Source organism: Lutra lutra, chromosome 11 (assembly GCF_902655055.1).
Source record: "Lutra lutra chromosome 11, mLutLut1.2, whole genome shotgun sequence".
Lineage (NCBI taxonomy): Eukaryota > Metazoa > Chordata > Mammalia > Carnivora > Mustelidae > Lutra > Lutra lutra.
Genome location: NC_062288.1, coordinates 89140595 through 89158089, shown reverse-complemented (window position 1 = coordinate 89158089; position 17495 = coordinate 89140595). Strand labels below are relative to the sequence as shown.

Genomic DNA, 17495 nt, shown 5'->3' with positions numbered 1-17495 from the left:
GACCCTGGGGTCATGACCTGAGCCAAAGGCAGACGTTTAACCAACTGAGCCACTCAGATGTCCCAGAAACAGATTCTTTAAAACCACACTGGAGTCTATAAGAAATGTCACAGCTTCAGATGCCTGAAAGGAAACTTAAACACCAGGAAACATCTATCAAAACACAAAGGAAGTGACAAATTACTTTATAATATGCAGAAAAATATGCATTTGAATGATCATCTCTTAAGACTTTTGGGGGGAGAGGAGAATAACACATTTATAGATGTTATGCAGGAGGATGGGTGACTGCTTTATTCTTCTATTAAATCTTCCCAGAAAAGGAAACTTTAGAGATTCAAAAGGGGCTTGCAAATCATTTCTTATAGTTTCTCTCTTTAGCTATCTGGCTTTCTCTGACTTCTGCTCTCAACAGACATCACAAGCCCAAGGTCCCATCCATCACCCCTGTTGGGCCTCGGCTGCAAGTTTTAGGTTTTTTGTTTCTGAAACATTTTTCTTGTGGTCTCATCTTTTCAGCTCCACAGAGACAGCTAAGTGTTTTCTAGCCGTTTGTGTTCTTATATCCCTTGCATTTAATGTAGTGTTGTAAATCCAAGTTACAGGGATTCCCCGTCCTCTTACGAAAGGGTATGTGCCTCTCAGGAGCCCTTGTTGGAGGCCTTACATGGCTGTTTAACAGCATTTGTCAGCCTTTGTTGCCAGCAGAGGATTAGAGCATAGGTCTTTAAAGGGAAGAAGGCAGGGGAGACTCCTGATGTTCCAAGGATTGGGTAAAATGGTCCATTGGTATAGGAGGGAAAATAACAAAACATCGATTTATTTCTCTTTTAAAAAGGAAAGGAGTTAAACTTTAATACTTCCTCTAGGGATTGACCCTGCCAGCCTCACTTGGTCCATTCGGGCATTTGCCACCAGCGGTCTACCAAGTGAGCTGGTAAGAGTGGGGTTCTACGGTGAGTTGAGATTGACGGTGACCCCCATTCTCATGCACTGTATTCGATGGAATTGTGAAGTTGTGTAATTTGCATGCATACAGTTACATGATCTTGCAGATTATCTTGTGTGGATTTAATCCACTAAATTAAGAAGTGGCTTTAAAATATTCTTATGGAGAGGCCATAAATTTTATTGAATTTTAATAATGCCAGTGCAAGGGAACACCAAGAAATTTGCAAAGCCGACATATTGCCTTCTCCTCATATGACCTCCGTGTTGGCCACCTTGCAGGTGAAAACAGTGATGATCTAACAGGACCAAGGCATTTATCTTGCTTAGTACATTTGTTTCCACTGAAAATAGAAAGTGTTATATCAAATAAATGGAATAAAATCTATTTAAAAATACTGCTTATTTTGGGATGCTTGGGTGACTCAGTTGGTTAAAGTATCTTTCTTTGACTCAGGTCATGATCCCGGGGTCCAAGGATCGAGTCCCACATCGGGCTCCTTGCTCGGCGGGGAGCCTACTCCTCCCTCTGCCTGCTGTTCCCGCTGCTTGCGTGCTCCCTCTCTCTGACAAATAAATAAATAAAATCTTAAAAAAAAAAGATATGAAAATACTGTTTATTTTTTCTTGATTTTATAACATATTAGTAGAGTACTGCATGCTATTTTGCAATTATAAACTCAAAGAATCATTCCTGATAGGTATACACAACCCCAGAACTTTGGCAACCACCAGATGAAAGTCAGCAGGGTATTGGAACTGGCTCATATAGACTCATGAGAGCTGACTGTTAAAATTTTAGGAATTTCTCAAGTCTAAATTAAACACCAATATTAAAAATTTACTTTTATAACCTTATAATTATATAAATTTTGTTAAAAATGAAGATAGTAATTATTCAAAACTTTTCATTTCCTAATTATTTTACTACTATTATTTTACTATCTGTTCTTGAGGTTATTTACATTGATTTTTTCTGTATGGTGGTATATTAGTTACCTACTGCTGTGTAACAAGTTACCCCAAAATTGAGCAGCTGAAAATAACAATATGTATTAGCTCACCAAAGTTCTAAATCAAGAATCTGAGAGCAGCTTAGCTGGGTAGCTCTGGCTCAGGGATTCTCATGAGATTGCAGTCAAGATGTCTCAAGGCTTGACTGAGGCAGAGGATTTGCTTCCAAGAAAATGTTAACCAACGTGGCTGTTGGCTGGGGGCCTAAGTTCCTTGCTGCATGGGCATCTGTATCAGGCTGCCCACAGCATGGTAGCTAGCCCCTAAGTGAATGATGAGAGAGAGAAAGGAAGAAAGAAAGAAAGAAAGAAGGAAAGAGTGAGAGAGAGCAAAGCTGCAATGTCTTTTGTAGCCTGACCTTGGGAGTAACTTACCATCACTTCTGCCATATTTTATTGGTTATCCAAACCAACCTGGAACACTGTGGAAATAAACACTAGGTGTGAATACCAGGGAGGCTCTCTTAGAGGCTGGCTAGCACAGTTGGAAGTATCATATAATGATGTGCTACTGTGTAAGTCTCCCAAACTCTGCAATTGGTGACATCACACTGATCATTTCACATTGACTGTGGTAGAAGTATTTATACCAAAGAAATCAACAAATGCTACAAATCAAGTAGTTTTTGTTGTTTCTTTGTGGGTTATTTTGTATGTTTGGTTTGAGGGCAGAACCAGTTGTTAAACACTCACACAACATGTCTAGATTAAAGTATACTTTGTACTGAGTTTGGTAAAGTAGTGGGGGAAGGAGCAGGTGACCCATAGTTTAGGAGCATGTGGCAGGGAGAATTAGTTGGAACTTACTTGGGACCCCATTAGGGTTAAAGAACCAAAATAGAGGTAGCAGATGAAGATTGAGGTGGTGAGAGGTGGAATCAAGTGAGGGGCTGGTCTCTCAGTGGTTTGGAAGGAGAGCAGAGTGACCTGCACATCACTGCGTGCTCATTATAAATGTCAAGGACAAGGGAAGACTAGAAAAATACTTACCAAGTATGATGTGGTGTGCATTAAAGGCTTCCACTCCCTAGGGGGCTAACATTTGGTTAACATAAGGTCTGAATTTTGACCTTGATTTGACCTTGAGCTCATATCAATGTCCTAATCGGAGAATGAAACAATAGTCATTTAAGACTGAGGAAGCAAGAATTTGAAGCAATGGTTAAAGAAACAAGCAGAGAAGCATGGTAGAGGAGCAAGAGACAATGTGAGTGGTCTTCTGGATAATAAATGGCTGTTGGTCAAGAGCAAGCAAGACAATAGTATTAGTGATGAGAATTGAATCTGTCCTGTGAGAAGAGATCCCTTTCAATCTCTGTTCTTACTGGATAATGAATGTAGGTTTGTTTCATTCTCAACTTAACCATTCAAGATTCAATTCAGTAAGTACTTCTATGAGGCCTGCTATGCACCACAGAATGGGCTGAGTTCCTGGGAACAGAGGTTGGGCTTGGAGCTAAGAGATCTATATTTAAGTCTGTACTCCAGATAATGTTATGGACTTTGGGGTCTAGTTTAAACATTTTAAGGAACTTCCCATTTTTTCCTGATAAAAAAATAAGGATTTTGGAATTTAAAAAAAAAAAAAAATTTTTACTGCAGAAATAGACATAACATAAAATGTACCATTTTAACCATTTTTAAGAGTTTACAGTGAAGTGGCATTAAGTACTTTCATAATGTTGAGCAACCATCACCACTATTTTCAGGATTTTTTCATCATCTCAGACAGAAATTTGTACCCATTAAACAATAATTCCCCAAGAGATGTTGGAACTTTCAGTATTTTGTTCACTTTTTTTCTCTTTTTCTTAGCACCATCCAAGTCCAGACATCATGCATTAAATACGAAAGCAAAAATTCATTAGCCAGGGTTAGTGAGCAGACATGAATTGAAATGTTTCAAGCTTAAACAAAACAAGGCTTTAACCTACATCATATAGCTGCTGATAAATTAAAACTGAAAATTTAAAGATCAATGAAAAAACGGGTTTGTTGATTAATTACAAAACTGGGGAACAACTGAATGCAACCTTCCCAGCAACAAAGATCAATTCCATACATACTTAATGAGGGAATTATGTGGGCTGAAATAAGAATCATAATTTTATCTTTAAGAACTTAGCCTTCAAACTGTGAATGGAACCCAGAATTACTCTACTTTAACTCACATATCTCTTACCAGATAATATTTTATATAGATATAAAAACATCATACTTATAAGTATATAAATAAAATATATTAAATATATATTTTTATTGCTTTTTTTGAGAGAGAGAGAGTGAAGGGGGGAGGGGCAGAAGGACAGAGAGAATCATAAGCAGGCTCCACGCCCAGAGAGAAGTCAGACACAGGGCTCAGTCTCATGGCCTGAAATCATGACCTGAACCAAAATCAAGAGTCAGATGCTTAGCCAACTGAGTCATCCAGGTGCCCCATTTTTATTAATGTATATGTTTTACTATATATATATTTAATAAAAATGTTCTAGAGAATCCAGTGGTCTGCTTCCCATCCCACCCCCACTGTCTAGACTTGACAACTAGACCTCTTTTATTTTCAGTCTTAGGAATCATACCATGGGAAGACAGTTGGGAGAACAGGTGTGAAGTTTAGGAGAATGGAAATAATACACCTCAATTCAGTATTCCTCCATTTTGAATTTTGCCAGAAGCAGTACTTAAGACAAGTATTCATGTGCATGTAATTTCATCTGGAGGGGCAGGAAGAAGCTCCATAAAGGAGTGGAGAAGTGAGACAGGGATGGGAAGGCAGCCAATAGAGTGTGCATTATCAGGCTAACTTCCACTTGAGTGATTGCAGCTTAATCCCATAAGCAGCTCTGGTAAATGTTACAGAACACAGGTGCATCGTCGAAGTCAAGGGTGGAAGGAGCCGGGTATTGGAGAAGAAAAATAATTTTCCCTGTACCATTCTGAGTTCTAAGCTGAGAACCCTGTAATAAAAGACAGATTAACAAGAGAAAAACAAACAGAAGTTCATTAAGATGTATACGTCATACATGCATGAGAGATATGCAGGGAAAAATGTGTAACTCTCTGAGGTGGCTTAGAATTCAGGCTTAAATATCCTGGTAATAGGGTCAGGGGAGAGTCAATGATGTTTAGGGAAAATGAATGGATCCTTAGAAGAGTGTATGGAAGGTATGATAGTTCATGACAAAATCTGTCTGGTGCAATATTGACTTCTGGTCTCCTCTCCTGTGATAAGAGTCAGTCCTCCTTGGTTGATGAAACTCCTGGGGAGATTAATGACAACTGAGTTCCTTTTGGAGGGTGTGTCTTTAGGAGCTAAAGGGAGTTCACAGAATGCTCTCCTTGCGTTTCTTTCTCAAATGCTTGCAACTCAAAATAACATATCAAAATGGGATACTTTGGGGTGACATATCCTGAACTCCTACAGTCTTATTTCGGAGTATACTATGTGATTCTCCAGTATTTATACACAATTCCCAGGAGTCATTGTTTGAGGGCTATTCCCATGGGTGAATTTAAAAAAAAAAACAACACAAAATGAAAGGCTGCATTTGAATTCATGTAAGAAGTTGGAGAGGCAGACCCAAGACTGTGGGAACTTGAAACATGATGAGCAGTTAAAACTTTATTCCTGGTATCAAAAATTTTATTCAAGAATTTACTCTTGAAGTGTTGGAGAACATTTCCATTTAGCATGGGGATGACAGCATTTTTAGCATGGGAGCGTTATCTGGCTAAGTTCTATTTAAGATTACTCTGGCTGCTCTGAGAAGAAGAAATTGCAGGACAGCAAGAGTTGAAACAGAGAAACCAATTAGAAGCTGATGGATGGATAGCTTGATTACTGGAAGTGATTTTAAATTACCCACTGGGACAAGAGATGATGGGGGCTCAGGTTTGGGTGATGTCAACAAGGATTGAGAGTTGTGGTGGGAGTCAAGAAACATTTTGAGGGTAGAATTAACAGCACTACAAGTAAAGAGTGAGAGAGAGAGAGAGAGGAAAGTAAAGGCTGGCTCTCAGGTTTTCAACTTGAACAACTGGGTGGCTGCCAGGGCTTTGCTAATTCTGGAAAGGCTGGGGAGGCACACGTTTGGTGGTAGAAATCAGGAATTCTGTTTTGAATGTGTTATGCTTGAGATGTCAGTTAGACACACAAATGAAGCTGTTAAGTAGGCTGTTGGAGCTACAAGTCTAGCTTTTAAAGAATTCTGGCTTGAGATATAAATTTAGGCCTTAATAACATCAATTTAGGTGACAAATACAGAGATAACATTTAAAGCCAGGAGACCAAACTTCAGTTTTTAAATAGTTGGCAGAAGACATTCCTGCCTGTGTCAGATATCTGTTGTCGCTCCCCCTAGACCTACCCTCCTCCTGTTTCTACACTGCTTTCTGCCTCAAGGGGATTGTTAAGTGTGGAGGGAGCCATCCATGATCTTCCTCACCCTCTACGTCCAGGTTGAGGGCCACCTATGGGGAACCCTCCCTCTACCTCCAGGAGATGAGAAGAAGGAAAGATGATGAAGTTCTCTGGTCGCCTCTTTTCAGGGTCCCCTCAACCAAAAGCCACTGGCACTGAGCTATTCCCTGTGGCTCCCCTCCATCCAGCTCATACCTTTTATTGAACATTCCTCAAATTATCCCAAGCTCCATATGCTGTGCCCTTCCTCTTGGGACCCTGAATAATACACCCCCTTTCTCCTCTTAAAAATCCGTCCCAAACGCTAATGGAAACAATGACTAGAATCTCAAACACCACCTTATCACATGTAACCCAAACTCATACTATGTGAAGGTGGGAAAGGGGGTGAGGAATGATGAACGGCTATGCAAAGCTTGGGAAACCATGAGATCGTTTGGAAGGAAGTGGGTACAAAGGGGTAAAAACAGGAAGATGGTTTAAAAGGCTGGCTAGCAATACACATGTTCCTACCTCCACTTCAAATTCAGGGCAGGTGGTCTCACCCACTTCAGCAGCAGAAAAGAGATTTCTTTTCTGAAGAGGTTAAACCCTAGAGAGGCCAGATTGGAGCAGAAAGTGGAGGTTCCAGGAGGACTATTTCCAAGAAATAAAAATTAGAATGGATCCACTTCCTGACAAGTTTGACTATGAAGAAAATTCTGTGCAGTGGCATTTTACATTTCCCTGTGATTATACAGGAAAGCTTAACTATCCATTCAAAGAATATTAAGCAAATGAAAAAATGAGTATATTTTTAACTCCAGGTAAAACAAAAATTTGCACAAGAAAATAATCATAATTATGGTACGTCAGTGGGCTCAGCAGTGAACAGTATTTATATATTCATTATACTGAAAACAGATTTAACATGTTATTATGTTGGGAAGAAGGGGAAATACCTATTAACTTAAAATGCACATACCTTATGGCCCGGGAATTCCCCCTGAAATAATTTATACTGTGTATTTGCACATACTCAAGGATATTTATGACAGTGTCATTTAAAACAGCAAAAGGTTGAAAATGACCTAAAGGACAACAATAGCCGTAAATGAGTAGTGTTCCAAAAACAGAATAATATTCAGCCTTCCGAAAGAACAAGGCAGTGCCATAAATACTGACACTGGAAAAAAAATGTCCAATATATATTGTGAAGTGACATAAGCAGGATTCAGGGTATTCTGCAAACTTTATGTAAATGTGTGTTTGTGTTTGTGCACACCTAGAATACCTCTGGAAGGAGATACAAGACACCAGTAACGCTGGTTGCCTCTATGAAGGGAAGGGAACCAGTGGGAGGGGGATGGTTCAGGATAGGGAAAGACAACGGTGTTTTGTTAAAAAAAAAAAAAAAAACCCATGGTGGGAGACCTGGGTGGCTCAGTTGGTTAAGCCTCTGACTTTGGCTCAGGTCATGATCTCAGGGCCCTAGGATCAAGCCCTGTGTTAGGATCCCTGATGAGTGGGGAGCCTGCTTCTCCCTCTCCTTCTGTCCTCCCTCCTACTTGTGCATGCTCTCTCTCTCTCTAATAAATAAATAACATCTTAAAAAAAAGAAAAAAGGCCCTGGCACTGTGTGACTTTCTAAAAGTATGTATATAAAAAAAGCAGAAACAGACCCATAAATACAGAGAACAAACTGATGGTTACCAGACAGGGATGGGGTGTCGGGATAGGTGAAATGGGTGATGGGGAGTGGGAGGGATAGGTTTCCATTTATGGAATGAATATGTCGTGGGGATGAAGCGAAAGTAGCCAATGGATTGTAATGGTGGTGTAGGGTGACAGATGGTAGCTACACGTGTGAACATAGCATGAAGTGTGGCATTGTCAAGTCACTATGTTGTACGCCTGAAACTAACATAACATTGTGTGTTAATGTCATTTCAATAAAGAAGAAATTTTAAAGCTTATTTTTTAACAGTGAACTCATCGACTAGATTGGTGGTTGTTAGAGGGTGTTAGAGGGTAGAGTAGGAGTGAGCAAAAGGTACAAACTTCCAGCTTTAAGATAAATAAGTCCTTGAGATGAAATGTACAGCACGGTGACTGTGTATGCCTACTATACCTATGACTATACTGTAAGTTTGAAAGCTGCTAAGAGAGGAGATCTCAAAAGTCCTCACAAGAAAAAAAATTTGTAATATGTGCGGTGATGGATATTAACTTATTGTGCCCATCAATTTGCAATATACGCATGTACCAAATCATTATGTTGTGCACCTAAAACGAATACAGTGTTATCTATCAATTATCTCTCAACGAAAAAAAGAAGCCAAAAAACTAAGAATTAAAAAAATTAAAACTATGCGTATGGACAGTCGATCCCACCAAATGAATACACAAGTCTCTCCGGCAGTCATTATGTTTTTTTTTTTTTTTTAAGATTTTATTTATTTATTTGACAGACAGAGATCACAAGTAGGCAGAGAGGCAGGCAGAGAGAGAGGAGGAAGCAGGCTTTCCACTGAGCGGAGAGCCCGATGTGGGGGCTTGATCCCAGGACCCTGGGATCATGACCTGAGCCGAAGGCAGAAGCTTAACCCACTGAGCCACCCAGGCGCCCAAGTCATTATGTTTTTAAAATGCTGATTTCAAATCTGGCCAAATTTCCGAACTTCCTTATCAGCCCTAGCAGTTTTAAGTAATTATCTGAAACATTGGAATTAAACATAATTCGTGACACATAAAGGCAGTTATCTTACTTTCCCCCAATATTTGTGACTTATTTCTTTGTCTTCAAATGCAAAGCTCCAGTACCCTGTAGAATAGAGGAGCTGACGCAGATACCCCCTCCCGCATCCTAATTTCAGCTAGAATGTTCCCAGTGCTTGCCCACCCCCATCAAATACCTACTGCTTCTAGACGTATCTACCGCTTGCTTAGAACCTTGGAACCTAACCTTCCTATAGCTTGGAACCTATGAACCTATGGATCATTTATCAGGTTACGAGTGTTTCATTCCTTTCCTATTTTAGTTTAAGGCTTGTAATGTTAATCAGAAATAGGAATTGAATTTGAGCAGATTTTTAAAGCATATATATATATTTTTTTTTAAGATTTTATTTGTTTATTTGACAGACAGAGATCACAAGTAGGCAGAGAGGCAGGCAGAGAGAGAGGGAAGCAGACTCCCCAATGAGCAGAGAGCCTGATGTGGGGCTTGATCCCAGGACCCTGGGATCATGACCTGAGCTGAAGGCAGAGTTTTTAACCCACTGAGCCACCCAGGCACCCCTTTAAAGCATATATTGATGTTGATTTCCCTATTTGTTAATATAGAAAATTACATGAAAAAGATTTTCTGTGTTGCGATACCCTTAAATTCATAGGATTAAATGACACTTGGCTATGGTGTGGATTTGTGAGATTATATACTTATAGATCATCATTTTATAACACGTTATTTAGGATCTTTATTTGTATTTATAGTGATTTATATATTTTTGGTTTTATCCATCGATATATTCTATCCATGACCATATAACAAGGTGGGATGGCTTCCATCTTTTTCTATTGCTGGAATAATTTATATAAGAGTTATCTGTTTCTTGAACATTTGATAGTACTTGTCTATAAATTTTCCGGGACTGAGACTTTAAAGGATAGATCTTTGATTAACTATTCAATTACTTCTATAGTTGTTGAATAATTCAATTTTCTACCTCTTATTTCTCCTGAGGTCTATATGGAGATATATATTTTTCTGGAATATCATTCATTTAATCTATACTTTCAAACATAATGGTATCAAATTTACATAATTTTGTAGAGCTAAAAAAATAAAACACTGATGGACCTTTAGTCTGTTTGCTTTCTTTTTTCTAAGGTTCATTATTTTTGTATTTTCTCATTTACCTTTGTAAGGACGGCCAAACTGTTTATCTTGCTATTCTTTTTTTTTTCTATTCTTTTAAAATAACTCATTTTTGTTTATATTGTTCAGTTCTACTATATCTATATTCTGTTTCATTCATTGTTTTTTATTTTTACAATATTTCCCTTTTACTCTTGCATACATTTCAAAGGTTCTTGCAACAAATTACTAGTTCACTTTTTAAAATTTTATTTTCTAATAAATACCTTTAAAGCTATAAGTTTTCTTGGGCACACCCCACAGGTTTTGATAAGTGGAGCTACTGTGGCCATTTATCTCTTAATAATTTGTAATTTCAGCATTGATGTTATTTGTATACCAAATATTATAAGAAGTGTGTTTTAGATATCTTAAATTATATTTTAGAGGGATTTGAATTTCCTTTTTGATGCAAGAAAAGGCACAACAATGTGAATATAATTAATACTACTGAACTGTACATTTAAAAATAGTTAAGATGGGGGGCGCCTGGGTGGCTCAGTGGGTTAAAGCCTCTGCCTTCGGCTCAGGTCATGATCCCAGGGTCCTGGGATCGAGCCCCACATCGGGCTCTCTGCTCAGCGGGGAGCCTGCTCCCCCCCTCTCTCTGCCTGCCTCTCTGCCTACTTGTGATCTCTGTCAAATAAATAAATAAAATCTTTTTAAAAAAGTAGTTAAGATGGTAAATTTTATGGTATGTGTATTTTATCACAATTTTAAAAAAGTTAAAACACACACACACACAGACGAAAGGATTTCTAGGTGAGTTCCGTGTAGTCACAAGACAGAGACAGAAGAACCACAGCATTGGTAGCATCAGAAGGACTTGGCCCATCCTTGCTGACCTCGACGATAGAGAAAGGGACCCTGAGCTGAGCAATGCAGCAGCTTGTAGAAGCTGGAAATGGCAAGATAACAGATTCTCCTCTAGACACTCTAGAAAGTTCTGCCAACCCTTGATTTAGCAGTTAGTTAAGCCTGAACTTCATCAGAGATATTACCATATTAGCCCCTTTCTATATCTGGTATAAAACTCATGTAAGCATAGTGATCTGCATGGACTGGCATATAAGCCATGGCTGAAGTCTTCCTATAAGATACTCAGAGACTCTTCTCCTCTCACCATCCTTTTGCACAGCCATAGTGCAGACAGCATCATCTAAGGTTCTCAGTGAGAAAATGGCGGCAGAAGGAAGTTAGGCTTCTAGATCTCAGGATCTCAGTGGTGGATGAGGGGGTAGAATTTACTATTTAGTGCTATCTCCGCCATCCTAACTGAGCTCTCTCCAGAATCCACTCTGCCCAGCTAGGATTGGAACATTAAGCCCTTGGTACCCAGTCCCAGCGAGGCTCAAAGAGTGAGAGCTTGGGAAATACTAACCTGGAACACTACTAAAATTTTCACCTGCAGTGACTAGAATGGTGGGGGAGAGAAAGGCCACAGCCCACTAGGCTCTTTGTCCTCTCAAGGGCTTAAGGGAATTTCATTCCCAGAAATGTGTACAGAGCCTTTGCCATTGTGTCCCAGATGTGTTCCACTCGCTTATCCTTTGAACTTTAGATTGCATTAGAAGAGCTAACATTTGCTTGTGTGGAAGGAGGCTCTTCTCTACCCTTCTCCCTGGACATCTGAGAAAGGTCTGAGACAGAATGATTCCGTTAATAAATGGATACAGCACTGTATCTTGCCAACAATATTTTGATCGATCTTTTCTTTCACTGTTTTTAAAACAGAATTCAAAGTGGTTTCCAGATTTGGTACAATTCCTTTGACTCATGATTTTCCAAGTTCATGGATCAGTGCAGGACCTTCTGGCCTATAAGTTGGGGAAATTGAGGCAGGGGGTTGGGGAGTGTTGGAGTCCAAATTACTTAAGATTGGAAAGGGGATTTGAAAACCCATGACAACATTATGAGTGGATGAGAAACTCAACCAGAGATTTTCCAATTTTTCCTCCTCTTGCCCTCAATGATGCCTCTAATTCTAATTATCTTAGAATAATTATCTCCTAGGCTTCAACTGTAGCTCTCTCTCTACAAGGCAGAAAACAAAGGTGAAGATGAACGCCACATGTTTAAAGCTGAAGAAATGTTTTCTCTCCTTCCCTGCCTCCCCAAATCATCCAAATCATTTCTGCTGTCCCTGAGTCCTGAAAAAAGCTTAAAATCTTGAAATGGTTTCCATTTTTGGTGTTAAAACGCTATTCCAAATGTGAGTTCTTCAGGCAAAAATATTTGCACACAATAATTTTTATTAGGACTTTTACAACGTATAATCTTTACAAATGACTTTCTTCTGCAATATTCCTCAGAAAGTAGTTTACTTAAGAAGGCAGTTTATGAAACTTGTAAGTTGTTAAAAAGTTACTAAGGAAAATCATTTATGTGCAAAATAAAATATTGATCAAATGGTTATAACTTGAAGTGAGCTCTCACATAAAAGAAAAATAAAACGCAAAGATGTAAAGGCACTCAAGTGAAGAGAGATCTAGAAATAGAATTAATTACTAAGAGGTTTTTTTCTGAAGGACTGAAATGCCTTACCTGGCCATAATCTTCTGTTCCTGCTCCATGCAAAGAATCGATGAAAAGACCTAAAAGTTAGAAGGAACTACTTCAGCAGAAGCTGTTAGAAGAGGGAGTCGCTGAAATGCCTCTTTAAGCTAAAGCAATAGCCGGGAATTGATGGAAACTATGAAAACAACGTTTCACCCTGAGGCAGAGAGTCTATAGAGCCAGGAACATGAACCATCTGATGTATTGCCTGACTTTAAAACAGGGATTAAAGAGACATTAAAAAAAGATATCTTAAAGTCAAGTCTTGGGATAAGAAACTATGCTATGGATGATCATGTTTAGAATTTGTAAGAAATGAACTGAGTTTTCCATTATACCAGGTGTTTTTTCCCCCCAACGATTGCCCCCAGATGAATGCATCTAAAGCAAAAGTCTCTAGACATGGAATGAAGTTTCACTGATATCCAAGCCTTTTCTATTCCACCTGAACCCGCCAAGAGACGACATTCCCCTCCCCCTTTTACAGTTAGGTGTGGCCTCTAGACTGAGTCATACCCTGGACTTACCAAGGCACTGCAGTGAAAACTCCCAGATCCTCAATAAGCCCATGCTCTCAGTCTTCCTTCAGTTCCTGGCTGGCGGCGGCTTTTCCACCCAGAGGACTCAAAGTCCCTAGAAGATGACAGAACCATGAAATGAAAGGAGTCAGAGCCCTGGAATCTCTGCATGGAAAGCAGCCAATCCATTTGGATTGGGACAAGAGCAAGAAATGGACCTATTCTTGTGATAAGCAGCAAAGCTTGGAGGTTACTTGTTATGGCAGATAAACTACCTTAATTAATATAGTGCTTATTAACATGACAGATCCCTCACTCCATTCCAAGATACATTGAATCAGAAACGCTTGGAACAGGATCCAGGTCTCTGGAATTCTTAAGTTCTCCGAGCAGTTTTTAAAAAAATTTTTTTTAAAGATTTTATTTAAATGACAGAGAGAGATGCACCAAGAGAGGGAACACAAGCAGTGGGAGTGGGAGCTCAGCGGGAGGCGTCCCGCTGAGCAGGGAGCCCGGGATCATGACCTAAGCTAAAGGCAGAGGCTTAACCAATTGAACCACCCAGGTGCCCCTTCTCCAAGCAATTGTATGTACACTAAAGTTGTGCTGCTTAAAACTTAGATTCCTTTAAAGTTATCCATATCCATATAAAAATGAACCCTTTCTTAAAGGTATTAAGTAAAACAATTCAAAAGAGCTTTAAATCTGTTAATATAGAGCAATGCTTTAGAAACTATCCATCTTGTTTTTAATGCCACATAGTTTAAATCATGTAGGTCCGAGTGTGCAGCATATATTCAACAAATATTTTTTAAGCATTCATCATGTGTCAGGAACTGTACTGGATGTTGGAGATACATGATCAACAAAACAGTCACATCTCTTCCTGTGGGTGTGGATAACTATAATATGTTGTGATAAGTGGAAATACCTGGTGGTCTGAGAGCCTATGAAAAGCATTTAACCCAGATGTGGTGGATTCAGAGAAGACATTTTTTTTTTAAGATTTTTATTTATTTATTTGACAGAGAGAAATCACAAGTAGGCAGAGAGGCAGGCAGAGAGAGAGGAGGAAGCAGGCTCCCCGCTGAGCAGAGAGCCCGATGCGGGGCTTGAACCCAGGACCTGGGATCATGACCTGAGCCGAAGGCAGCGGCTCAACCCACTGAGCCACCCAGGCGCCCCCAGAGAAGACATTTTAACTTAAGCATGAAGGATGAGTAGGAATGAGCCTGAGAAAAGGGAGAAGGAAAACATTTTTCCAAATAGGCAAAGTAAGTAGCATGCATTAAGATGAAAAGGGAGAGAATTTCACATGTGACATGGCATTTGAGAATGGGCATGAAGAGACTTGGGGTGAGGGAACTAAGCATGGGCCAGGGCAGAAGGCAGTGGAAATCAACTTCAGGAACTTGGAAATCATCCTGAGGGGAATAAGGTGCCATTGAAAGGGTTTAAAGGGAAATGCACTTTTTATCAGATTTGTTTATAAAATTGTTTTGGTTGCATTGTGCAGAATAGCTTGGATGGTCGAGGACTGGAGGAAAACAGTTAAAATGCTGGTCTGTGTGTGTTACAGAAATCCAGGTAATACGTTAACTAATTAATTTATTCATTCAACTAACATTTATTGATCCCCATCCAAGGGGCTTGGGATACAGTGGTGACAAGGCAGATAATGATTTATCCTCATGAACTTTAAAACTGAGAGAGAGAGAGAGAGAGAGAGAGAGATTGAGATATTGAGATATGTAATAAAAAGATGATAGTGGCCCAGAGTAGTCATGGTAAGAGTGGAGGAAACACTGGTAGTTGAGGAAATGTAAAAGTGGAGGAAGGAGAAGCCCAAGATAATGTTTTGGTTTCTGGCATGATGAATGGTACCACCATTCATGGAAATAAAGAGGACAAGAGTAAGATTACGTTGAAAGGAGAGAATGTGCTTAGTTTTGGACTTAACACTACCTGATTTCGAGACTTATAAAGATAGGGTAATCAAGACAGGGTGGTATTGGCATAAAGATAGATCAATGAAACAGATTAAAGAGTACAGAAATAGATGCACACATATATGGGTCAATTGATTTTCAACAAAAGGACAAAAGAAATCCCATGGAGTAAAGTTAGTCTTTTCAACAAATGATCCTGTGACAATTAAACAACTGTATGCAAAAATAATCCTTTGATCTATATCTTATACCATGTAAAAATTAAACTCAGGACATATTTTAGATCAAACTGTAACTTCTAAAGCTTAAACTTCTAGAAGAAAATATCAGTGGACTTAGACACAGATTTCTTAGATATGATATCAAAAACATAAACCATAAAAGAAAAAAAAATAGATATGTTGGAGTTCACCAAAATTAAGAACTTTGACAGAAAGAACTTCATCAAAATTAAGAACTTTATAAAGAAAATGAAAAACCACAGACTGGGAGAAAATATTTGGAAGTTTTGTATCTGGTAAAGAACTTAGATCCAGAATATATAAAGAATTCTCCAAGTCCAAAAATAAGAAAGGAAACAATTATATTAAAAAATGGGCAAAAGTTTTGGGAAGTTGTTTTACCAAGGAAGATGAATAGATGATAATCACATGAAAAAATGCTCAACATCCTTAGGCATTAGAGAAATACAAATTAAAACTATAACGAGATGACACTGCACACCCATTAGAATGGCTAAAGTTAAAAGAAAAATGAACACATACATCTATACAAAGATAAATCTGCAATCCCTAAACTGGAAACAACACAAATGTTCAACAACAAATTATAGTATGGCTATACAGTGGAATATGGCACAGCAACTAAAGGAATTAACTATTGATACATGCAATAGTACAGATGAATCTCAAAATTACGACAATTAGAAAAAGTCATGAAAAATGATATATGCCATATGCCTTAATTTATTTAAAATTCTAGAAAGTCCAAATGAATTTATGGTGACAAAAGCTGATCAGTAATTTCCTGTGGACTGACAGGGAGTGGTGGTGTGAAGGGATTGGAGAGAGGGATGACAAAGGAATTCAAGGAAACCTTTGGCATGATGGATGTATCCATTATCTTGACTGTAGTGATAGTTGCGTGCGCGCGCGCGTGTGTGTGTGTATGCATGTATGTGTATAATGCATACAAAAGTTTTAAAGGTTTTAAAATTGTGTACTTTAAATATGTATAGTTTCTTGTCTATCAATTATACTTCAATGAAACTGCTAAAGTACTTAAAAAAAAATACTATGTGGGTGGGTCTTATCCAGTTTTTTAAAGGCCTAAATAGATAAAAGGCTAAGAATGAATTTTCTCTCTGCTTGTCTTCAAACTGGGACATCAGTCTTCTCCACCTTCAGACTTGGACTAAGCCAATAATTTACACCATTGCCTTTCCTGGGTCTCTAGTTTGGGACTATAGATCTTGGGCTTTTCAGCTTCCATAAGTGCAAGAGTGAATTCCTTAAGTAAATATATACATATATACACACGCATGTGCATATATATGTAAATACATAGATATATATAGAGAGAATTATATATGTGATATACAATTTTATAAATTTATATTATTGAAATATCATATTTATATTTTTTATGTTATCTGTTAGATTATACACATAATTTTATGTAGAGCTATATTACAGAATAGAGAATAGGAGATATGTACATATCTCCCATATTTTATATATATGTGTGTGTATATATATGTGTGTGTGTGTATATATATATATACACACACATGTAGATATAGATAGAGATAGACATAGATATGCAGGTATTTCCCATTAGTTCTGTTTCTCTGGAGAACCCGGACTGATACAGAGGCAGAGAATGTAGACAGTTAGATCAGTCAAGGAATGCTCCTCAGCCAGGTGGTAGAATTGGACAGACAGAGACAAGAGTTGATGAAGATAAAGCAGAGAAGATAGGGTATGGGGGAAATAGGAGGAGGGCCTGGGAAGTAGGGGTGTCCACGTGTTAACCAACAAATACAGAGGGGATAATGAGTGAATGAAATAGTCATCAGGATGAAAACTTTAACAGAAAATTTTGAGAAACAGATTTCCAGATGATGACAAGATATTGGGACGTGGAAGGTAGACCACTGAGAAAAAGAGGAGGTGATGTCTGTCGGCATTGAGC

The 17495-nt window shown here is 38.6% G+C and overlaps 1 protein-coding gene across 1 annotated transcript in view; it reads right to left on the bottom strand.

The window, feature by feature from the left end:
• The window catches only part of EXOC4 (exocyst complex component 4), a 755957-nt gene extending 743084 nt beyond the window's left edge, over window positions 1–12873 (bottom strand). The window contains exon 1 of the mRNA XM_047694109.1: window positions 12824–12873. Within this exon, the coding sequence (XP_047550065.1) occupies window positions 12824–12852 (29 nt within the window). The 5' untranslated portion in view covers window positions 12853–12873. The remainder of the gene's footprint in view (window positions 1–12823) is intronic.
• Between the last annotated feature and the right edge of the window lie 4622 nt (window positions 12874–17495).